This window comes from Lepisma saccharinum, chromosome 26 (genome assembly GCF_977018435.1).
Source record: "Lepisma saccharinum chromosome 26, izLepSacc3.1, whole genome shotgun sequence".
Taxonomy (NCBI): Eukaryota; Metazoa; Arthropoda; class Insecta; order Zygentoma; family Lepismatidae; genus Lepisma; species Lepisma saccharinum.
The window spans coordinates 2,889,617-2,915,412 of NC_139254.1; the positions used below are offsets into that span (position 1 = coordinate 2,889,617).

General features: G+C 39.8%; 2 protein-coding genes across 3 annotated transcripts in view; one reads left to right on the forward strand and one right to left on the reverse strand.

The window, feature by feature from the left end:
- Positions 1-25,796, forward strand: part of heph (polypyrimidine tract-binding protein 1 heph) — a 1,248,713-nt gene that overhangs the window by 352,927 nt on the left and 869,990 nt on the right. The gene's annotated exons all lie outside the window — the stretch shown is intronic.
- Positions 17,469-19,028, reverse strand: LOC145979356 (uncharacterized). Its single transcript, XM_083112220.1, has one exon. The coding sequence runs from the start codon at positions 19,026-19,028 to the stop codon at positions 17,469-17,471; it is 1,560 nt and encodes a 519-aa protein (XP_082968346.1).

Here is a 25,796-nt window from a genome sequence, read left to right on the forward strand (position 1 = left end):
TACTTGGATGCAAGGGAAATCGAACGACGAAGCTTCGTAGATTGGAAGGTATCGAATAAAGTGAAAAGTGAAAAAAACAACAAACAACAATTATACCAATTATCAAATACTAACAACAAATAATATCTACTTTTTTAAAAAACATTCCTACAACAATTTAATTCTACAATACTTTTAAACATATTCAAAAAAATATACTTTATTATTCCAATATATTATACATATACTCATTTACAAACTATTACCATATAAACATCCGAACATTTATTTTATTTTCACCAAAATAAAACACATTAAATAACAATATTTTATACACATTTAACTTTAACTATATTAACATAAAAAACATTTTTTACACAAGATTTTTTACATATAAAATTTTATTTCTAATACAATCAAAACTTTTTTTTACATATTTACAAAACTATAATACAATATATATATATAACAATACAATAAAAAAATTAAATTTTATTTTAAATTTCTAATTTTCATACCAATAGCAATTCCCATATATCAATACAAAACAATAGGTAAATAGGTCTGCAACTCAGGGTGTTTACAATTCCGTAAAGAGAACTTCCCTGACTTTTGCAGCTTCTCCAAAACAAAAAAACGAAAATTTTGAGATTATTAGCCCAATTAGTTCACATGAAAATCCTGTTCGTCGCGATTTGCCAAAAGTGGCAGAAAAGATGTAAATAAACGAAATCAACGACAACAACAATCAATGTGGGCATGTTCGTCCTTTTTCGATTTTCTTCTCTTCTTCCAAATCATACTCGCAAGTTCGTAGATGGACTTGCACAATCCCGTTCCTCCTTTCTTTATCATTTTTCAAATTTCTAATTCTTAATTTCTCCTACTGTGGGTCCACAATATGGCTTATACTCCCATTTGAAGATCTGTTCTTTGAAATGCTCTCTCCAGCGTTCCATCACTTCTTCTCCACATACTAAATTTCCATTCTGACGTTCTAGCCTAATTATTTCTTATTCGATTCATTCCTCATAGTGGTAGTGATCATGGGCGTGAGGAGGGGCGGTCCATGCACCCCTCCTCTAGCAATTGGCATCGTTCAATACAAGTCACAAAAAAAACCAGGAGTGTTAATAACAGGAATGATGTTCATTTTGTTAATATTCCAACGGAATAACCGAATTCAAAACTGCGTTAGATCGAAAAATCAAGTGTAAACAGCAGGAACCAGTTTATGTGTCATATTCTACCCTTTAATCCAAAGAATAAATGGTTCCACTTTTCTCAAGATTCTAAAAATGAAAGTTTCAGGTGAGAGGTCACACAAACTTTATGAGCAAAATTTCCCCATAACCTTTAGAGCTTTCTCTTGCGCTATAGTTAATAAGAAAATACACGAACTTTTGAAATGTTAAAAATGTATATATGTCTGAAAAACAGTCGTGGATATTCAGTGATCTGGTGGATCGAGTATGTCTCTCCAAGGACATAATAATAATTGAATTTAAGTTCACTTTATGCACGGAAAGGCTAATCGGGACTGGACCTACAGTTTAAAGTGGGATCAGAACAACTAAATTATATGGTTCCACCGGGTATCGAACCCGGGTCCCCTTGATTACAAGGTCACAACATTACCACTGTGCCAACGGAAAGCCATAATAATAATAGTAATCTTTATTTTAAGTGTTGAGCACAGTATGAAACCTAATACAGCACTAAGTCAAATACAAAAGTACAAAGTTACACGAATAAAATACATAAGCTGTAGAATAACATAACATAACAAGTTAGCATATTTACACTTCAAGTTACAGTTTTCAACGAGATCTATTATACTAATAATTGTTTATTGTTATATAATATTGTGCAATTAACTGTGTATTGTTCTAATAATAATAATAATAATATATATTTAAGTGATGATCACAATTAAACAACCAGGTACATCACTATGTCAAAATTGGTTATACAAAATTAAAAAATAAATACATAATTATAAAATAAAACAGTGGATCCTACAATCTTATACATCAACATAAATTCAAATTGTAGGTTTCAACAAGATCAGCTACTAACTCATGTGAATTTTATAAGATATAGATTATTCAAAAAGTATTCACTGTCAATTTAGAAAGTTAATATCTTCTCTACAAAATTTATCCTTTTCATTTTTCTTCTTTCTTGTAAGGTTAACATATTCAACTGTGTTAACCATTCAGAGTAATGTTGGTCATAGTATTTTTTTTTAAACTTTGTGCATAATAACCTGATAAAAAGTTTTTGAACTGATTCAAGTTTTATAATAATAATAACAATAGTAATAAAAAATGGAATATAATTGGTTTGTCAGCCACCGAGGCGGCTTTGTGGCTGTTTAATCCACAAGAAACAAGAAATTACGGCGCTTCCTGCTTCCGCAGCGGTCGAAACATAATTCACCCCTTCAGCAATCTGCTTCCGCCCCAGTTCGTCTCCGCTGCTAGTTGGAGATTGTCACTAAGTATTGACCCGCATTAACATTGCGCGGGGAGGGGGTTGTTGGGGGAAGGGGGACGGGTCTTGACACACAAGTTGAGGCCTCGGTGGCAACCCAACTTTGTACTTAACGACTCCTAATTATTCGCCACCCGGTGGCTCCTGTTAAACCATTATTATTGATTCGACCCGCCGCAGGGGTTGTCGAGGCTGGTTGGGTCAAGAAAGAAGAGACGCGTGAACACTCAACAAGGTTTCCCCAGGATTTATTGTAGCCGGGTTTAAATGGGAAATCAATGCGACTGATAAGCCGCCGGCTATGTTTCTCGTGGATTAGGGAATGTTTGGTAATTGTTGGACAAATGCAGTGTTTAGGGCGAAAAGTCTTGTCTCTCTCCAAACCAAGCTTAACGACTCTAGAAAATACCGCGGCCGGAGTCTAGGGATGGCCATTTTCGAGAAAATTGGTTTACGATTTTCGAAAGTGAAGTTTCCATCGCTGTTTCGAAATTTTTTTCGATTTTGAATTTTTCGCCACAAAATCCGGATTTCAAATTATCCGTTTCAGATGCGATGGATAATTCAAATTGTCACGTGCCAGTTCCGACGACACAATGAAAAATGCAAGGGAGAACTGTTTCCCGAGAGCAACGATAGATGGCAGCGCGTCATATAAAGAAGAGCAGAGCTCATTGTAGAAACTAGGAGCGGAGAAGCGGGATTATATATATTAGAGTAAATGCAAAATACATAAAGGAAGAGTATAAAAAATATAGAAGGAGTGAATAAAATGTTGTATATAGCCAATTAAGATAATTAAGAATATGCTCATATATTAAGCAATTAGGAAAGTTAATAAGTGAGCAAATGAATTCAGAAATTGTATCTCTCTCCTTTTTGATCCTAGTGATCAAAATTTGATTTAATACCTCTGACGAGGAGAACATCGTCAGCTTTTATCTTTGTTCGTCCCTCGGTGGCGCTGTGTTCAATTAGACGCCCCGAAACACTTACGGTTCCGCTTCTTATTAGACGCACTGGGCCATAGGCAGCGCTTTCTGTTAGCGATCCTGGGCTATTCCCCTTTTGGTCGTTACATAGGAGGTGGCGCTACTGTAAGTTTAGTCGACCCTACTCTTTCTATAAGTATAGCTTGTATCGTTTGCCAAAGAAGCGGGGAAAGCGATCGCATATATGTAATAAATGAGATTACGATTTAAAAAGGGAAGAAATAAATTAAAAGAAGGAAAAGAAGAAGAAGCCTTTTCCCAAAATAGAAGGAAGAAAAGAAGAAGAAGCCTTTCCCAAATCAAAGATAGGAAGGAAGAAGAAGCCTTTTTCCCAAAATAGAAGGAAGAAAATAAGAAGAAGCCTTTTCCCAAATCAAAAGGAAGAAAAAGAAGAAGAAGTCTTTTTCCCAAATCAAAGAAGAAGAAGTCCTTTCCAAAAATAGAAAGAACAAAGGAAGAAGTAGTCTTTTCCAAAATAGAAGGAAGAAAAGAAGAAGAAGCCTTTCGGCAACCTGATTTCCCATGAGTTGGCAACCTGATTTCCTATAAGTTGGCTACCTGATTTCCTATGAGTTGGCAACCTGATTCCCTATGTGTTGGTAACCTGATTTCCTATGAGTTGGCAACCTGATTTCCTATGAGTTGGCAACCTGATCTCCTATGAGTTGGAGAATGTATTTCTATTCATAGCCTAGGACCACGTGACATAGTGAGATAGCTCTGATCTTGGACTCCGTATACGCCACTGCTTTCTTTCTTACTCTTTATTCACTCACTCTCTCCTCCCCTTCCCCTCCGTATCCCGCTGGAGTCCATCCCCATCTTCAGTATGCGAGCGCTGCTGCTCGAAGATCGAATCTCCTTTGTGGATCCGTTGCAACAAGTCTCGCATCGGGCATCTCATCCGCATGTGATATTTTTATCGGTAAACCATTCGAGGAGGGGGCTTTTATGCGCGGCATACGTACCTCGGCCGTGACGGGATCCGGATAATGGATTGTTGAACGCGAGGAGTTATATCGGAGATAAAAGTGTTCCCCCCCAAACAAGCAGGCGCATCTGCCTCATAATGAAAAGGCGATGTCTTCACGCTGTCAGGTCGGTCGATATTCTACGGGCTGCTTCTCCGAACTTCTTCCTTTTCGAAAAAGTTTCTTCCGACGACCGTGATCAATGCTGCTTCATGGAGATCGAGAGGAAGCGCCGAGATTAGCAGAAGCTCTCACGCGAACACCTGTTACTGAACGACCGGACAGGATTACTTTTCCATTTCGGACGAAGCGTTTCCGATGTGGCGTGGTTGCCACGGGTCCCGCTCTTTCGATATATTGGTCCCTCCGTTTCTATCCCGCGGCTCTGATATTGTTTTGACGACTTTGTTTTCCCTATATTACCGCGGTTGGTATTAAAATTCCTCTGCTGTTTCAGTGATCGGTTTCAGTAACCTTTTTACACGTGTTGCGTACTTTGATCTCTTTCCGGTGCTGAGACCACATCAGTATGTTGATGTTGTTGATGTGGTTTATTTCACTTCGCTTTTCTGCCACTTTTGGCTAATCGCGAAGATGAGGAGAATGACGATATGGTGCAATGGATGGGGGACCACTTTCGCTCCATCATACACGTTCGAGTCTCCTACCCTCGAGCGCATTCAATGGAATGTGATTTTAATCTACCTTAAACAAAGATACGTATGTATAAAAATGGTCTCTCCGATGGCGCAGTGGTAGCGTCGTCGCCTTGTAATCAAGGGGTCCCGGGTTCCATTCCCGGTGGAGACGCGTAGTGGTTCGATCCCACTTTAAAAAACTGTAGGTCCAGTCCCGATTAGCCTTTGTGTGCATTAAATGGACTTAAAAGACCAACCCAATCAATCAGTCAACGTAAGTGTAAAATATCCGTCCTGGCAGTTTCAGCCCACAACAATCTTCTTATTTCATTTTCATATATCACTGCATTTGTAAGATAGACTAAACTACATTTTAACGTGGAGATGATGTTCACTTAAGTTTCAATTTCACTGCATCTTTCACGTCACGATCCATATTCGAGGACCCACTAACACAGACAAATGTTGGTTATACGTGTACTACTGCTTCGAGTGTATACCACTCGTTTTGCCCGTTCGAGCATTATTCGCTCGATCGATGAACTTCTCGATTCCCTACGCCACCTAGCGTTGTCCGTGCGAACTATTTGGCGCTCGAACGAAATCCTCTTCCTACAGCACTCTATGTTCGACTCTCTATGCTGGAGATGTGGTCGAAACAAATCGTTGTAGAAAGCCAACTTTGCTATGTTTTCTGTTGAACCACGTCTGGTGCCACTATAGTTCAGAAGTCTCTGTTCATAAAGTAGACGATGCCATTTTTATCTGGGCGGGGCTGCAGGGGGAGGCAAGTGGATTTCGTAAAGAGGAGAGGTGTCAAATCAATTATAACGTGGACGGGAAAGCACAGGATTATTTTAATTGACGAGAATTGCCCTGTTACTCCCCGTATATTAGCGCTGGGAGATGTTTTCCGTGGAGAGCTGATTCGGGGGGATTACCCCCATCCGATCGCTTTGATGCGCCCCCGACGCTGGTCCATTTTGCGGCCGGACATGGCGTCCGGTTGATACACGTCGGCCAAATGTGATAGGAATGCTTCATACGGACCCTAAATCGATAAGTTCTCCCTTGCGACTACGTGGTCTGTCCCGTTTATGTTGCTCGATATTGACAAGTCCGTAACAAGCTTTGCGTCCATTCCGGGGGGGGCTTGGATGTGCAGGTACGGTTCGCTGCACACTCAGGTACTATGGCATCGACTTCAAACAGGGCCGTAAGACTGGCAAACAGTCGATTTTTTTTAATTCGCACTAATGTTTCCTGTGTGTATCACATATGCATGCAGCCGAGTCCGTGGTTAGCACAGCACGCTACGACGCCAGGGGTCCCGGGTTCGAATCCAGGCCTGAGTGTTTTTTTTATGAATATCCCTTCACCATGTTACGCCCCCAATTAAAAAAGCAATACTTTTGTCACATTATGACATCATAATTTCTTTTCAAGCAATTTTGCAATTCGTTCGGATGGTTATTGACTAACTTGAAACTTGCTAGGAGATGTTAGTTATAATTATTAAATTGAATTGAATTGCTGTTTTAAATCCAAAGAATTCCAATGGAATGTTGGTTTAAACAGATTCAACTCTCCCGAAGTTCCCTCACAACTCTAATCCGCTGCAGATTAAATCACACTATCGCCGCAGCTAACCTTTACAAGAAGAATTTAGTGACTTCACCAGTTTGTGCACTGAATATACTGCAACTCCAAACCACATTATATTTCAATGCAAACTTTATGAAACTTACAGAGAACCATTTTTACAGGGATTGTACAAGAGTGGACATAAAGCACCACAGACACTGCCTTGTTTACTGACTTCACCTTCATCCTCGGTAATCTATATTCTTACAAAATATCTTAATAAGTCTAATATAATTCTGTAAAAGTGTAATGAAATTTGAAAACTATTTATTATGAAAGGAATAATTGTGAGTAAATATTATGTGCACCCCCTCTGTGCTATGCACAGGGGAGCACTTTACCTTTACCTTTATGTAAATAATACCAATTGATAAATTGTTAACTGGTGCATGGATTTTGTCCACAACCAATATATATATATATATATATACAGAAAGGCTAATTGGGACTGGACCTACAGTTTAAAGTGGGATCCGAACCACTGTGCAATGTGCCTCTACCGGGAATCGAACCCGGAACATGAGTGAGTTATATTTAGAAGGATGATGTAAATTGATTTAAATGCATGATTTTGTGAGTGTTATTGAATGAAAAGTTTTAAAGGATAATACAGTTTTAGCTCGAACGTGAGTGTTCTTTTTTGACAGTAGATTGTCACAGTGTAAGTTTAATGTGTCATAAAATGTCTTGAAGTCTAACCCACGTCTCAGAGTAGGCTTCAAACGTTCCTTGCTCTCCGCGAAGGATAATGTTTGACTGATAAAACCGGGCAGGTAGCAATCAATTTCATTATATCATCATCCTCACAGTCGTAATTAGCCGAACGTGACAGAAAAGCGGCACTAAATAACAATCAAATCAAACATGTGCATTTGTTTGTGTATACGTATACAGAAAGGGGGATATGTACAGCCATAGGAAAAAGTACTTCCCCCATAGATCGTTAATATAAGTAGTCTTATCCGGGAATATTTCTTTCCACGACTGTACACACACACACATACACAGGTCAAAGTAAAACATTCCCCTGCATATTGCTAAAAACCTTAGTCTCAGGGGCATGTATGGAATTAATGTCTCCACACATTCACGATCTCGGCCATTTTGGAGGGTGATGCGATCAGCACCACCTCTCCAGTCACCTCCCCCAATCAGCTCTTCACGGTCCAGTCCTGTCTCGAGACTCTACTGTATTTGTACAATAAATTTGCATACTTTCTCCTAGACAACGCTAGAGTTGTGTACCTGTCTCCACGAAAGTGAAGAAGTTGTGTGTAATTCTTCATGGTTTTTGATTGGTGTTTTAAGTCCACTTTATGCGCAGTAAGGCTAATCGGGACTGGACATACAGTTTAAAGTGGGATCCGAACCACTATGTGCCTCCATCGGGTATCGAACTGGGCGACGACGCTACCACCTTACCATCGGGAGGTCCCTAATTTTACATGGTTTCGTCTATTACAATTTCTTAGGATTATTTAAAAGTTCAAGAAATTTCTGTTAATGTTTAAATATGATATAAAACATAAAAGTGTTCAAGCATGCAATAAAACACAAACTAATTATTTGTTTTACAATGGCCATAGATTAACATACAGATGTGTCCATCTCAGAAAGTGCTTAGTAAAGCCAGAACTATCAAATAACGTACCCAGACTTTTCGTTTCCAGATGTGGAAGTTTCCAGTTGCAAAGAGCAATGTTGCCACACCCATGATTTTTTGGCTAGTCGTAAAGGACACCACCTGCTGTCAACATACACCCTTCGCTCGGTGTTTAAGGTTAAAGGTTAGGAAGAGAATGGAGACCCAGTCATTTCCTAACCGGCGGAGACCGTTAGCTTAGCCACTCCTTGGAAACCGAACCGTGGCTCTTTTACATAAATTTGGCAATGCAGTGTACCACAAGAATTCCCCTTCACCATGGCAACTGGTCCAACCTGATTTGTTCATGGTTTATGTTGCCTTGGGACGCAAAACGAAAAGAAGTTAATTCTAAGTTTCATCTTTGATCACATGGGCTTTAGTTGGAGCAACTTTGGTGGGCAGAGAAGAAAGCAGGTGCTGCACTACTGCTAGTGGTTGGAAGCACCCACGTGACAACTGTTAGGGTTGCAAGTGGAACGGAGGTATTTCAGCTTAACTTTCTCGTAAAATCCTTTCCAGGAACTTCTTGATAGTACCTGGTGTGACAAAAACAGCTCCATCGAGAATTTTCATTTATTTATTTATTTCGTCTTCTTTTACATGGCGAAGTTAAGGCTGTGACCATGTTTACAAAAAATTCTGAATGTGGAATATTGAAATATTGAAAAAAGATAGCAATATTTTCAGGCAATATTTTCCATGTCAACTGGTTTACAGAAAGCCACGGTTCCACTCTTTCTTGTGCGTTCCTAGGTAGCAACCCTTGTTGTGACCCGACAGCGAGCAGTGGATCGGAGATATTGCCGTGTTATTCTTTCACACGCGAGGCAGGGCTCCACGTCTCGTTTGGAGTTTCGATTTGCACGTGGAAAAATAGCAATCTCACGATCCGTACCATTGTACATCTCAGTATTATTTTTTTCTCTTTTTTGACAAGAAAATATGCCGTCTCTTTATACGGCAATCCCCTGTATTGCTTCCGTCCTTTTTCCTCAACCTGGTCGAGGGAGCTTTCACGAAGTGTCGCTAGGTGCGCTACAGGACTTCTACTTCTATGTTTATTATTCGTCTATCGGGAAAACCTGGGTTTGGGCCTGTTTCTACGTAGCAAGGAAGAGGCCTCCGCCCCCTTTTCCCCCCGTCTACTCGTGGAACCTTTTCAAATACAGAAAGGATGGGGGGGGGGCTTTCAGAGTGATTGGATCTTTATCCCCCCCTCCCCGCGCGCACTTCTGGAGAGGTGGATGCGAGGCGAGAGGGACTAGACTTTGGAGAAGGGGAGGTTGACTCAGAGATGTACATGTAGTGTTGCAAGCTCGTGCGTTTTACACGCTTATCCAATGTAAGAACCCCCTCCCCCCATGGCGTCGTCTGTAATCAGTGGGTCTCAAGTTACATATACGGTGGAAGCACACAGTGAATCGAATCCCACTTTAAGCTGTAGGTCCAGTCCCGAAGAGCCTGTGTGTGTATATAGTGGGCTCTAGCAGCATACCTTTTTATACTTTGCCTTTCACCGCCTACAATGGACGCGTTCCGAAAGTCACATGAGTTTAACCCGTTCAACTGGGTACTGGCCATTCTACAAGTCCTGTCGTGAACTTGGTGAAGTTCGTTATTGCTGTTCGTAAGTCGATTGCGTGTTGTTTCGCACGACTTTGATTTCGTGTTTGTTCGCACGGTTTCTTATCTCATCGCAATCAGGGTGTTGTTTCGCACGGCCGCACCAAGCGAACAGAAAGCATAGAGGAATTAAAGATTAATCGAATGAAAATAACCATAAACGAAAACAAAATAAAGACACTAATAAGCCCTTTGACGCAAAGCATTAATGAATACTGTTATTCAATTTGGAAAGGAAAATGACTTAGAAAAATAAATAGCAAAATTGAATGTTAAACACAGATTTATTTATAGTTTCTTTCCAATGTATTGTTCCAAGAAGAACAAATCTTACAGGAAACACTAACATATCTTTGCATGTAGCACAATCTTCTCAAACAGGTTTTAAGATCACCGCTCCTTACCAGATTTTCCTGGATATAATTTATCGTGGCGTCAAGTTTAATATACGTCATTTTCCTTTTTTTGTGATGATTACCTTCAATCTCAATTCTTCTGAAACAAATGAAAGCCGCTGCAGCGCCATCTTTGAGTTCCTTTACAAGCGAAAATATGTGTGGAGAACTCCTGGATATTGTTGAGTTTAATTTGTGGTGCCAACCCTCGATAGCATTGTTGGTTCTGTGTCTCTGACCGTAGCAGTTCCATGTCTCTAACGGAATGTTAGTAAACAGTTCAATTTTCTCTCCTGTTGGACAATCTTCTATAACGATCAGCCATCCATCACTAATACTTTCCCTAGGTATCAACGACAGAGATGAACACATCCTGATATGGCGGCGTATATCTTCGTTATTTTTGTATGCCTCGGAGAGACCTAGGCTCTGAACTTTTCCCCAGATACTCTGGCCGAAGTGGTAGTTACATCCTGATACCTGGGCATCGGAGAATGTAATTTTTAGCGAGTTTATACATGCTTGTTCGAAATCAACCTTGATCACCTCTGGCTGGTACCCACCACACCAGGCTTTCACAAAAGAAAACAGTTGACTGTAGGTGCTCTGGGTGTTGTCCGGGGGCAATGCGTACAACAAAGGAACAACTGCTGTGCAGTCAACTGTGCTTCCAAGATCTGCGTGTATTGTGTACAACTGCGAAAAGCGCTTGCAGCAACTTTTAAATGTTCTGTCCAGAAACCATTCTTCGCTTCCCCGCAGTGCGGCCGCCATACCCTCGTATCCGAAACATAATAATAGTTTCTCTCCTTACACTTTGCCAAACTGCGAAAACGAGGTTTCATCTTCGAAACGTAGAACATCAAACAGTAAGACAGGACTGCCCCTATTGGATTTTATAATCTCCATTGCGACGATGAGAACTTCTCACAATTCCTTCTCACAGCAGAATTACCAAGCAGGACAGCAGCATGTCTCTTTATACCATCGTCACTACCAAACAAACAACAGGTGTTAGCCCCGTCGTCACTACCAAACAAACAGCAGGTGTTCATTCCAATAATCTTTAATTCCTCTATGCTTTCTGTTCGCCTGCTGCAGCCGTGCGGAACAACACCCCGATTGCAATGAGATAAGAAACCGTGCGAACAAACACGAAAATGACTATCGTGCGAAACAACGCCGCACCGGGAGGCTGGTCTGTTCAGTGAGAATCGTTTGCTGCTTGCAGACAATGCGTGTGCATGATTGCTTCAAACTGCACTAGTTCTGAAAACGTATTATAATTTTAACAGGAAGCGATGTGAAGTAACATGCATAAGACGAGTTTGCCTTAACTGTTCTTAAATGAGTAGTAATGCCCGTAGTGGTGTTTATTTCTACCAGAAGGACATGCCTTCCATGTTCCATTGGACGTAATGTGGACACTTTTGTAACCAAAACGCTGCGCCTGCGCTTTCGCCTAAAGCGACCCGTAAGTCTGTAAAATAACTGGTTTCACCAGGTTCACGAGCCTAGTAACCTTCGATGTGTCGTTAAGTCTTTTAAGGAACACATCCAATATTCCAACTGGGTGTGGTATAAGTAGTTGACGATTGTTGGCAGAAACCAGTAGCTGTAGTTTGTACATTGGCGTAAGCATGGTTAATGCACACTAAAAGTATTTAAATGGAATTGTCAATATGGTTAAGTCAGTCTCTGTTCTCCATGAAGTTACCAATGTCACCCCCCCCCCCCCTCAGCACACATTCTCACACGCAGCGCAGTAAAGTCCACTGTAACGGCATTAAACTCGTCAGTCAGGTCATCCAGGTTCTGTATACGGTGTTGGTATACTTTGTTCTTTAAGTAGTCCCACGTGATAAAATCTGGGGACGACAAGTCAGGGGACAGCGGAGGCCATTCGATCGTATTGCTTATGCCACACCCGGTATAAGCCATAACCCTATTTCTGTCACAGGCATCTAGACAAGAGCTACAGCAATTCACACGAGGATTTAATTAAATGCTCTACAAAGAATTCTAAAGAGATGTAATTTTTAAGAATTTCTTATATCAAGGAGAGAAATTTTCTAAATTGACTTTGCTGGTGGAGGCCAAGGGTCCAGCAGCCCTTTGACAGACAGGGTTCTCCCTCGCTCGAATTTCCTGGTAAACGTGGAGAAAGTCTGGAAACATTAAGGTATCACTAAAAACTAATGAAAATCTTACGAAACTGTTCAAAACCACGGAAAAATCCAGAAATATGATTGTTGAAATACCTGTGAATATGTATTCTGTACTTACTTTTATCCCTAATTGGATACCTGGTGGAAGCACATAGTGATTCGGATCCCATTTTAAACCTGTATATGCAGTTTCTGCTAAGCTATCTGTGCACAAAGCGGACTTGAAATGAGCTCGAACTCGTTACATATTTTTAAACCCTTATTTGATACAAACAGGTGTTCGCATGTAATAAATGGCTAATTATAAAATTTGATATGTTCTACAACTGGAAGGGCCTCACCGATGGCGGAGTGGTAATGTCGTCGCATTGTAATCAAGAGTTCCCGGGTTCGATACCTACTATAGGCACAAGGCGCAGTTGTTCGGAACCCACTTTAAACTGCAGGTTGGGTCCCGATTAGCCTTTCTGTGCATCAAGTGGACTTAAAAACAACAATTCAAATATACTGGTTTCATATTTCCACTCACAGATTTGTCCAGGAATTTATTTGAAAGTGCCTGGCAATAGTGGAGAAACCAGAGAACCTTGATAATAAAGATACAATGGGGTCAACAAATTTTACACTGGCACCCTTTTCGCTTTGGTGCAAACACTTACGGACAGTTCGTACCTCTTGGAGAATAAATCTTCCTCTCTTCCTTGGTAAGTTCCATGTTGCCTGTGCAATACCAGCAGCTCCGCCTTTAAGATAGATCCGGTGGAAGATAACGATTAAGGCGAGAGAATCAAAGGACATGCCCTGCAGGAGTTTGGGCGGCATCTTGCTCCTGTCTTCCTGCAGGAAAGGGGAATTTGCGTTCATCGAATCCCCTGGAAGATCAATATAATGAACCTCGTCTCGGGTTACTTACGGGAAATTTCTATGTTGCAAGAAGGTAGGATTTTTATGATCTGAAAATACACCATACCTAAACTATCCATTAATATGCCCCAAAAGATGTGCCCTAACAAAAATGTAAGCGAATTAGTAAATTTTGTTTTGTTATGATATGAACTGTTTGTGGAAGAATTTTGAAATACATAGAATCATTTCTATCGGTGGTAATACCAGACCAGACCTCAAAAACCTAAATATAAATCACTTACCTAAATCAAAATTGACTATAATTTTAGATTCGTCCATTGTTTTATTTTCACTTTATGCACACTTAGACTAATCGGAACCAGACCTAAAGTTTAAAGTTGGACCGGAACCACTGTTCATTGTGCCACCATCGTGGATCCAACCCGGGACTCCTTCATTGCAAGACGACAGAATGGAGACCAGTAGTGTTCTACAAACATCCCTTTATCCCACCTGGAAGAAAGAGACGATTCAAAATAAGAAAGTTTAAGATACAGTTATTATTATTATTATTATTTTTGAAAAAAGATATTATTCAATCGGATAAAAAACAACAGAGATACCATCGAATAAATGACAAACTTTTGAATGACTACCGTTTAGAAAGTGGCATATGTATATAGTTTTCACGACACAGCTAGGAACATAACATGCCTTGCTTTTCTCCTTAAGGAGCCCTTGGATTTTATTTTTTGAACATCTGTTGCTGCATCATGAATTATAGATCGGGATCTACATAAAAATTACACCATGATCGATAAAATGGCAATTTAAATAGAAAAAGAACAAAATGGATGCATTAACAAGCAAATTAAGTAAATCTGAATCTCTCTCTCTCTCTCTCCCTCTCTCTTAAAAAAAGGAAAAAAATGAATCAGGTCTAGTAGCTACCTAGGCCTAGTTCAACATTAGCCTTGTCACTGTGAAGGACTTTTCATTTAATGGAATCATCACACTGTAAATTGTTCGCGACAACCATTCATAATGCGCAGCTCTTGGTGGATGTATCAACAAAAAATCGTGTGCAATGGCATGGGATCTTCTCTCCCTAGACATCACTTTGATCTCGATGCGTTACCGATGCGCTAAACAAATTTTAAGGCACTTTTCTAACACCTCGAAAAGGACCAAATTGGTACAAGAATTCAGTCATAACTTTTTACTGGTTAAAGATACGTCGAAAAAACCTTCACCATTGCATTTCTCGTGAAAATGTAGCCTGGTTTTATATATCATATTACCCCCTTCCCATTTAAAATTCTGAAGTTGAATTAAAGATGGCGGACATCAAGATGGCCGCCGACCGTGCGGGTGGCATCAATGTGGTTCCCCCTTGTCCTGGCAACGATTCGTCATCACCATTTCCATTTGCGCGCTGCAGTGGCCTTGTACCGAGGGTGTTAAGTGACTTTTTGAGCCACCCTGTATAAGTAAATCCTACTCCATACATACAATGTTATGTTCTTACTCACTTCGCAGGACAGTTGTGCAAAATATAACTGTGCCAAAACAATGAAGAAAATCAAATTATAAAAGGCCGAATTAACAAATAAGAAGGCATGAGAATAAATCTTACGAAACTTCAACATGGGAAGAAAACCGTCCAAATTGCAGATGAGATGATGATGAGATGAGACTGATCTATGGTGGCAGAATTTTGTTAAATATTTCACAAATATTAGAAAAGAAAAATTTACAAATTCTGCCCTTCTGCAACCCAACTTACAGTAGAGCTGTGCAGGGATGTCGACGTTGCAGGATAATGTCCACATCCCGAAGCTCTGCTGGTGACACATCTGTTTGGATATAATTTACACTCTTTAGGCGATGTCTTAGATCAAATTTGTTGAGATGAATTCAAGAGATCTGTAAAAATCCGGGTAATCAGTGTGATAATGCAAGTAAGGTATCTTACGTATCATTTACATTTTGTCCTGTTCATTTTCAACTGTATTTACTTGCATTATTTCGTGATCAGTTTACACACGTATCATTTTCCTTCTTTTCTTTATGGTTTAGTATGTTTCAATATTCAATCACTATTTTTGTAATATATGTTAGTATTCTTACGTGCTTTTTAAAATAATAATAATAATAATAATAATAATACTAAAAGCTGTACTAAAGGCAATTCTGTGGTAACACCGCGCTACGACGCCAGGGGTCCCGGGTTCGAATCCCGGCCTGGGCATGGATATTTGTGAGTGTCGATTCATCAATTTCATCATATCATCATCTCCATCTTCGAAACTTAGGCAAAAAGTTGCACCAAAAGCCAAGTAAAATAAAGCAAATCAATCAACTCTGTAGTAACTTTTCAAAACAGAAAAAGCACGGTTGTTATTTTTTTTGTGTATAAATTGCTTTTCAGCTATGCAGCAGTTACATTTGTTTTACATTTCATAATTTTATAATACACTCTTCTAATAAAGTTGGTAAGTAGATATATTATTTTCTTAGTCAGATTCCTCGTGAGTGTTGACAAGCCGTGTGCCCCATTAATCCTGCTTTTTTGCGAGATCTACGTGTAAATATAATCAAGATAGATACATACAGGTTGGCCGATCGATTAGGAAGTTTGTTGATAGATCATCACGTCACGTTTGTTAGTGTTTTTTCTAAAAAAAAAAAACACACATATGTCCTAGCAGCATAGTTTATTTTCGTCAGAGTAGTTAGATCATTCATCTTAAATATTATATATAATCATGTTTTTCCCCTCTACCTTACTTACTTCCGTCATTCTCCGTACCTGCTACTTAGTTTGGGAAGTCAAATGTTTAATTTTCATTATTTAATAGATGTAATTTTAACATTTTTTGAACGTCACAATTGAGGAAGAGGCATGAATTTCAGGTGGTAACCTGTTCCAAAGGCCTGCTGAGATAACAGGAAAATGATTTGCATAAAAGTTGGATTTGTGGAGTGCAATGGGCATAAGGGACCTTTCTCGCGATCTGGTGTTGCGGCTGTGAGAGTCGGAAATATGGTGATATCGACTGCAGAGGAAATAACAGTGTAAAGTAAAGTGACTTTACACAACAGTCTTCTAAAACGTGTCTAATTTCTAAAAATGGTTTTATAGATTATTGTATCGGCCGGTTAGTTTTCGGAGCAGGGAACGTTGGATGAAGCAATAATCTTGGCTACTGACAAGCGAGGAGTTGAGACGTTCGTGCGGTGAGAGGCGACGCTCGAGAGTGAATTTCCTGGAGGAAGCGATATGACGTCACAACAGGTTACTACGTCACTAGACATCCGAGAATGGCTACTTCCTGTTTACCTCCTAATCTTCCCTTTACTCGTACAGAAACTTGCACTTTACAGCGAATACTTCTGATGCCATTGGCTATTTTATGTATAGTGGAGCCCAAGTTAAGAGTTCAGTATGGGCCCTTATGGGCTTTTAGATGAGAAGAGGGTATTATGGAATACCATTTACATTTCTAAAAATAGCTGCACTAGTTTTTGAATAAAATACCCAAAATCATCATGAGTACATACTATAACTAATTGTAATGACGTGTCACTTGTAAGAAAAATACTATTTATTTTGCTGTTATAAAAAAAACATTTTAAAAAAAAGTTACAAATGGAGGCTAATATGAAATAGTCGGGTAATATGGAATAGGTGGTTTAAACCATTGAAAAACTAATGAGACTTCATAAAACATAGTTATTTTGAACTATAAAAACCATATTTCTAAGATTATGTGCAACTCATTTCTGCTTCGAGTCTATTTACAAAAGTCACAGATATAATCTTCTTTCTCTGCTCCGGTACAGTCAAGGTGAGCCACAGAGAACAGCTGAAGCATTGAATCCAAATTTCCCCGCGTTGATCTTCGGAGAATTTTCCGTTACAGAAGATACATTCAGCGTCTTTGTTTTCCGGTTCTTTAGTTGAGGGCATGAAGTCCATTACAGATGATACATCAGAATGGATCGATGCATCGCTGTTAACACTGGAGTCATCTCTTTTAGGTTTAGGTCTAGAAGGTCGGTCTAAGTTTAATTTCTGAAGGGGGGTCTTTGAATGCTCGGTTTGTTTTGTTGTTTTGAAGCTTCTGGTTCCTTCTTTTTGTCCTTTTCTTTCAGTTCATCCTCTAACTGTGTTTTATATGGGGAGTAGGTTATTATAGAAGAAGATCCAGCTTTCCTGCCTCTATTTGACTTTTGCTTTTTTGGAGGTGGTGGTGATATCTCTATGGGTAGGACAAAATTTGTTGACTTAGACGTACCAGGGACAACCACATCAGGACTCTTGGGAGAACAGGGTTGAGGTGAATCAGAGCTGGTAGACGAACATGGAAGAGGGTCAGTTGTGGGTGTCATAGTCTGAGGCCTAGGAACAGTGAGTGTAGAAGCAATAAAATCTTCACTGCTGAAAACATTTCTATTGACAGGATAAATACCAGTCACTTTGAAGCCGTTTACTGCTATGTCCCCACGTTGTACTTTAAGGTAGGCCCTGCCAAACAGTTCCATCATATCAAAAATACTCAAGGGCCTTGAGCTATGCCTTAAAAAAGATCTCACTTCCTCACTATAGTGAGACTTTAATGGACTCATAAAGGTTTTATCCAATGGTTGGATTTTATGCGAACAGTGGGGAGGTAGACATACAATCGTAACATGACTTTCCCTTGCTAAACTAATTACGTCAATGTTACGCTTGTGGGTTGTGTGGCCGTCAAGGAGAAGCAGGACAGGTGACTCAGCTGAGGGTTTTGTTACATCAATGAAATGTTTAAACCATTTAGTAAAAATGTTTGTCTGTATCCAACCAGACGGGTGGCACGATGCGATGGTCCCTGGTGGAGCACCTCTAAGAAGTTGTTCATTCATGTTCTTCCTCGGGAATATCACAAGAGGCGGGACAAAGTCACCTCCTGCACTCATACAGGGAATGATGGTTACGAGAGAACCTCTTTCGGCTGAAGTAAGGGACCCAATTTGTCTCTTTCCTTTTAGGCCTACTACATGAGGAACTTTACTTTGCACCACAGACAAACCAGTTTCGTCTACATTAAATATCCTGTTAGGAGGATAGTTGTGTTTTTTGAAAACAACATCGATCAGGTCAAAAAACTTGTCTACTTCTTCTTTATTAAATCCCCTGGCCCTGGCAAAAGATGTACCCATGGGTTTACGAACTGAAAGTTTCGGGTTCCTTTTCATAAAAGCGTAGAACCAGTCTTTGGCAGCAGTTTCGTCCTTAAATGGATGGGGTATGTTATTGCGAACCGCAAGTTGATAGGCAAGACTGCAGACATCCCTTTTTGTGAGCCCATAGAACATGGCCTCCATCTCAACTAAATATGTTTGTAACTTGTCTTCTAGTTGTTTAGGAAAAACTGGCTTACGGCCAAGAGTAGTTGAGGCTGCTACCTTTGCATTTTTCTCCTTACTGTTGACAAGGCGGAAGAGAGACGCTCTGGGAACCTGGAATTCCTTGGACGCCTTAAGGTACCCCATCTTCTTCTCACGAACAGCTTCTATAGCCTTAGCCATCTGCGTCTCACACCAAAGCTTTCGCTTCTTTCCCTCATCTTCCTTCTTTCTAGGCATATCTGAAAAAAAAACAAAAAAACAGACTATTTAGAACTCTTGCAACTAAGGGGGGGGGGGGGTAGGTTTAAATAGATAAAACACATCTTAAAACAAATTATTTGTAGGTCTAGACTGTAGACTAATTTTCAAATAACAGAAAAATTGTGTTTTGTTTTCATTCAAATGAGGGCCTTTCTCCATGGCGTAGTGGTGGCGTCATTGTCTTGTAATCAAGGGGTCCCGGGTTCGATACCCGGTGGAGGCACAAGCGGTTTGGATCCCACTTTAAACTGTAGGTCCAGTCCCGATTAGCCTTACTGTGCATAAAGTGGACTTAAAACACCAACTCAAACTCAACTCATTCAAATGGATTTAGCTTTTAAAAAAATGTACTTTGGTTTTAAATTAGGCTATATTACTATTTATGTAAGTAGTAATAATTGTTGTTTAGCTATCAATATTATACGCAAAACTCATTTTTTAACTAAATTTTTATTCAGTATATTTTGTCGGGTTATATGGAATACTATACTTTTACGTCGGGTATTATGAAATACCTAGTATTCTATAATACCCGACACGCCATCTTGGAAAATGAACCTTTAAACGGATGGACAAAACATTGTCAGCTAAAAAACGACCACAGTATAACAAACTACAATTCTTTTAGTGTATATTATGCTTAACATCAATGTTCCAGTCACATGTGTACTAGTAGGTTAAAATGTTTAAAAACTTACCTGCAAAAACTCTTGAAAATCACGAAACACACTTTGTTCTGTAGCGAGTGGTAACACAACAACAAGCGGTCAGCTCTCACTGCACTGCATCATGGGAGTCTTTCTTGAGTAGTTCATGGTATTCTCACGTGATAGCAGCACCGAATAGAGCCAAAACCTTGGTATTCCATATTTCCCGACTATTCCATAATACCCTCCTCTCCTCTACTTTTGAGATCACCACCCCTAAACAAGTGTGTTTCTGTCAGAAACAAAAGTCGTTATCATTCGAAGAGAAAATAATAAATCAGCTAAAACCAGAGGAAATGTAAGGGTTTGATGGTTTACACATTCTTTTGCAATTCGGACCATCAAAAAAAGACGTTTTCCTTTCTTGTGTTTACCGCGATTTGGGGAGTTAAAACTAACAGCCGTCCGACGGTTGCCACTTGCTGCAAACACATGTTGGGAAGAGGGAAGGGGGCGGGGAATGGCCAGGCAAAAGTTCGTGAATAGGCTCCTGTCGGGAGTCAAGTGGTTTGTTGTTTGCGTCGCGCTTTCTCATTTTGGGTATTTCTTGAAGGAATTTATTATTATAATTATTCTACAACAGCAAAATGGCAAGATGTGGTATTATCAAGCATAAAAGTGTCCAGAGTCTTACAAGTAAAGAGAGACAAATTGTAATAAATATAAATATACTTCAAGCAGAAAAATCCCGGTAAAAGTGTTAGTTGGACTGCAAGCGAAAATGCTGAAACGACTGGAATTTCGATCAAAACTGTTTACAAAATTAATAGCGAAGCGATTAAAGGTCCTCTTGCAACACCAAACGAGCAGAAAAAACGTCAAGAGATAACGACTTCGAATATAACTTTAATACGAGGCGATGTGCGGCGAAACTTCGCAGGCACATTGTATATAATACATTGCCGGATTTTTCGGGAGGAGGTTCACTTGCCCCTCCCAAAATGATGACTAACTATTTTGAAAAGTATTGAGAGCGTTATATTAAAAGATAAAAAAAATGATCGAGCCATTTTTCCTAGATAGTTAAAAGAATGTCAGTCTCCTTTCTGTAATTATCCTTCATATGAGTAAAAATACAATATAACTCCTTTTATTTCACACCTCTACTAATAATTGATTGATTGAGTTTTAAGTCCAATTTTATACGCAGATAGGTTAGTTGGGACTGGACCTACAGTTTTATGTGAGATACGAAGTACTATGTGCCTCCAGCAGGTATCGAACCCTGGATCACTTGATTTTAATGCGGCGACGGAAATTCTGCTAATGCTATCCCCTTATAATCGAAGGACCCTGGGTTCAGTTTCCTGGCGGAGGTACATTCTAGGATGAATTATACATTGAAGGCTCAGTTCCGATTAGTTCATCTGACCACAAATTACACCTAGAACGAACCCTTGCAATTATATTGATGTGAATGACGTGACGTGTCCAATGGGCGTATATGCTGGTCATAACCCCCCCCCCCCCCCTTGGATAAGTATTCCTAAAAGAAGAGGGTCAACAGCAGGAGAAGATGGCAAATCTGCACATTATATTTCCAATATTACGTAATGCTTACAGCATATTCTGTGCACGTCCTAGAAAAAAAGATCTAGACCCGCCTATGACTGTCGAGCTGCTGCTGTGCAAAACGAATAGAGGGACAAAACAATAAAGACACAACAAGACTTTCTGTGCGGTCTTACGAGTTGTTTGCGAGCACTTACAGCTCGGGGGGAGAGATTTGCTTTGGTGCATGCCGGTAATGAACACGGTTTTGTCTCAAACAAGACAGTGTGCCGATAAGTGTGAAACATGCCGATAAGTGTGAAACATGCCTCCCCGATGGCACAGTGGTAACGTCCTGGTTTGATACCCTTTGGAGGCATATAGTGGTTCGGATCCCAGTTTAAACTGTAGGTCCAGTCCCGATTAGCCTTTCTGTGCAAAAAGTGGACTTAAAGGGAAAAAACACGGCCAACGTACACGATGAAATGGACAGCAAGACGTATGACAAGTATATTCGGGAACAGTTATTTGCAAATCTCCCTCCATGGACCGTCATTACTCTGTACCACAGCCGCATGAAAGAACAGCTTCCCATCAAATCATGGCGAAAGGATTTGTATTCTTGTATTGAACAGTACCTGTTCCGTTAATCACTAACTTTTGTTGCGGCGTGTACTACAGCAGAAGTTCGATGCACGCCGGAGCCTTCTTCCACTACGCACCATGCGGCAACACTGTTCCCATAAGCCCCATACTGAACTCTTAAGTTGGGCTCACCAATAGGAATATGTAATCTAATAGTTCTCTAATGTTCGTTCTACATTAGCATGCAATAATAATAATAATAATAATCCTTTATCTTGCGGGCGAGGTTCAGCCGTAGGCTGCTCTACCTCCTAACCCTTGTCATGAGCTACATAAGAAAATTAAGTATATACCTATAATATGATAATACATGAATACAGATAGAATGATTAAACTATAGAAATAAAGAATTTCACATTACCTACAATTACAAGTATAGTCATTATAGTAATATTAGTCATAAAATAATATAAATGTGAAAGAGCCAGAAATATTAAAAAATACGAATGTAGAGAAAAATATATGAGTAGAGAAATATCGAAAAAAATACAATTGTGAATGTTAATATAAGGTTGCTTTAAGTAAATAATAATAATAATTTGAAAATAGTAATAAAATTCCAATAGTTACAGAGAATATTAGTGTTTTGTCGTTAGTTGAGTGCCAGTTCACTTCTAGTATGTGCAACTGTTCTGCTGCTGTTCCTGTAGAAGCATTACTTCCAATTTAATTTTGAAACTTATTGAGTTTTATGGATTTAACATTTGTTGGTAGTGCATATGCTTTCGGGGCAGATATAGAAAAAGATGAGGCATTTAGCGTAGTGGAATGGTGAGGAATGTCGAGCTCGTTGTGACGACGTGTCCCGTATCTGTGAATTGTGTTGCGATTGGACATTAGTGCTTTAAACAATATTTATTCTGACACTATGTTTTGAGAGAGCACCTCTAAAGCAGTGGCGTGCGGTGACATTTTCCGTTGGGGAAGCAGGTTCCGAAAAAAAATAGGAAGAATTCAGTGCTTCTACATGGTACGTTATAATGAAAAAATGAGCGCTCTTCCTGATACTGTTTCCTTAACGTCTCTGAATCAAACGTAACGCAACAGACGATCGCGGATGATTGAAAACAATTTTAAAGATTTCACACATTGCAATATTCACAAATCCACTTTGACACCACGTAGTTCTTTCCATAGTAAATAGTGAACAATGCCAACACTAAAGTTTTTGAAGCAAACAAATAGAAATTCACCCGCCCGAAAAAACACCTCGCAAATCCATTGAAAAAAAAGTGTGACCGCGGCCAGCGATTTTTACCAACTCTTGACTGGCGGATGTGTCCATGGACATGTTAGGTGTCTTAATAGACCGAACGCTCTGAAACCTTTATCTTCACATAGAATATATCATCCGTATGTCAGCAATCATTTTTTTGTGTTTCTCCTGTGTTTTGAAACTTTATAGTTTATTTATGAATGTAAATTTTTACTAGCTTGATGGATATGCTACATCGCTGACAGTATACAGTACACTTGGACATTTAATCGTGGAGTTATCAAAACACTGAACCGATGGCTCTCTGACTTTCTTTCAGCCCTTACCGATTATAAAACAAAATTTCCCTCCACACAGCGTATCCTCCCATTGGATCCTTCAAGGTCGCCTGTTGATTTTTCTGGCACTTGCTGGCATTACAGGCTACAGCCTGGCCAGGGTGATGTTACGTAGATGTTTTGTCAACACGCCACGAGAGGGTTCGGATGGCCCCTTATCCGAAAATGACGAACCTTGGAGTCTTGCAGGTTGAATCTGTTGAGGCAACACGGAAGAAATAATGAAAAACCAAAAGTTAAAGAAGTAATTTGGAACAGTTATGCTGTGTGCCAGCACTGCTGGCCTTGCTTTACCGGAGGCGCTTTTTCTTTTTCCAGTCAACTTGTGAATGCGGGTTCATTTCTTGCTCTCTGATTGGCTGTTGGAAAGTTACGGTGCTCTGATTGTGAGAATATCTTATTTGCACTGTACGTTAGGTTAGGTTAGATTAGATTAGAAAGCAGCACATTTGCGCCGAAAATAGGAAATAAGATATTCTCACAATCAGAGCATCGTAACTTTCCAACAGCCAATCAGAGAGCAAGAAATAAACCCGCTTTCACAAGTTGACTGGAAAATAAAAATTCGCGTTCCGGAGTGCACGTGCATGCTCTACAGGTGTACTAATTTGCTCCATTTATGCTACTATTTGTAATTATTTAGGAGAGGGGACCATATGTGGTTGAAATCTAGACTGGGGTGTCTTGTAGTGTTTTGGACCATTGCTATGAAGGCTGCTTTGATTTTCCTTAGTTTTGAATGTGGTTCTTTGTGTGGTAATATTACGTTGCTCCACTGAATTCTATGTGATTCACTCATGCGTGTTCTACTGGTCTTAACCTATCTGTTTCGCCCTTGCGTGTGTGCTCCTTGTGGTCACCTATCCTTTTCTGTAGAAGACGCTCTCTTCTGAAGAATTAGAACACCATTATGCCTTGTTTCCATGATATGAAAACTCAATATTTTATTATAAAACATAAACTAAACGTAACGTTTCAAACCTCTAGCAAGTACAAATGTAACAAGGTACAAACACAGGACGATATATATACACACAAACATTACTCCCCTCCAGACTACTAGAAAGTTGTTCTGGAACATTCTAGCAGGTGGCTTTCCCTTGTCAATTTTTTCAAGAATTAGAAATAACATAAATGGAGCAAGAATTAGTGCAGAATTCTTGGGGCTGCCGTGGAGAATTACACTAAATATAATAATCTTAGTTCACAGGACAGTTGTAGGTTCGATTCCGACCAACGGTAAAAGAAATTTCACCTGAGGACGAGAGAAGAAGTGCTCTCTTCGAACGTAGCGTTAGAATAAATATAGTTATAGCACTAGACAATGGATAGTGTCCAATTAATACCGCATGCGAATACGTAATCTGGCAGTTTGTGGCTATCGTAGGGGTGGATTTTTAGTGTTTTCAGAACGATGTGCTTTTCTAGGTGCTTTGTAGATAAAACTCGGTGGTGATCAAACGTATACAAAGAATCTATTGCTCTTTATGCTTTGGTTGTACAGTGGGATCCATGAGTATTACCGTGCAAATTGTCCATGACTATTTTCATAAGTTTTTCTCTTACATCCTATGTGTTTTTAACGATGGATTTTTATGTATGCTTGTGCAGAAGTTGTCAACAGCTTGTTTTGAGTTTTCTTTTAATTCTTGAAACTCGTGTTGGGTCAAATAAAGTGCACGAACATGGCGATGGACAATTTGCATGGTAATACTCACGGATCCCACTGTACATACACACAGCTGCTATCAAGATTAGTTATAGACGTCGAATGATGTAGTTTGCATTTTCACTTGCGAGCACGAAACAAGAAGCCATAACAAAATAAAAAGAGAGAGACATTTTCTCGTGGTTTCGCTGGCAACCCTGGCTCCAGAACAATATGGCAGCGGCATGTTCTAGTCGTGAAGTATATACATAATTTCGCGTAGGTGTCAGATGCCTCCCCTCCTTCCCCTCCCAGTGACGTCTCTTTCGAGCCCAAGACTATTTCTTACGAAATTGCACGAAACGGCAGCGCGCTTCGAATTCGCCTTATCGGATTCAGAGACGGAACAGCACTATTCCTGATGGGTTTTTATTTCGCTTTCGACCAGGTGGCAAACGTTGTCGCCTCTCACTTACATTCTCACGCCTTTTTTTTTTTTTTTTTTTTTTTTTTTCCTTCTTTGCAGGCATTCTCCCAATTTTGATAGGGTGGCTGGCTACCACTGGGTAGAAATTGTTCACGACCTTGAGTTAATCGGAAAAGTAATCCCGGTCCATTTACAGCAGCCTTTTCTTTTCTCCAATCCCGTGCTTTCTTCCTTCCATGATCCTTTGCGAGCAGTGGCGCATACTGGGTTAA

Coding starts and splice junctions, on each gene's coding strand:
- LOC145979356 (XM_083112220.1), bottom strand. CDS start 19,028: ATGCCTAGAAAGAAGGAAGATGAGGGAAAGAAGCGAAAGCTTTGGTGT.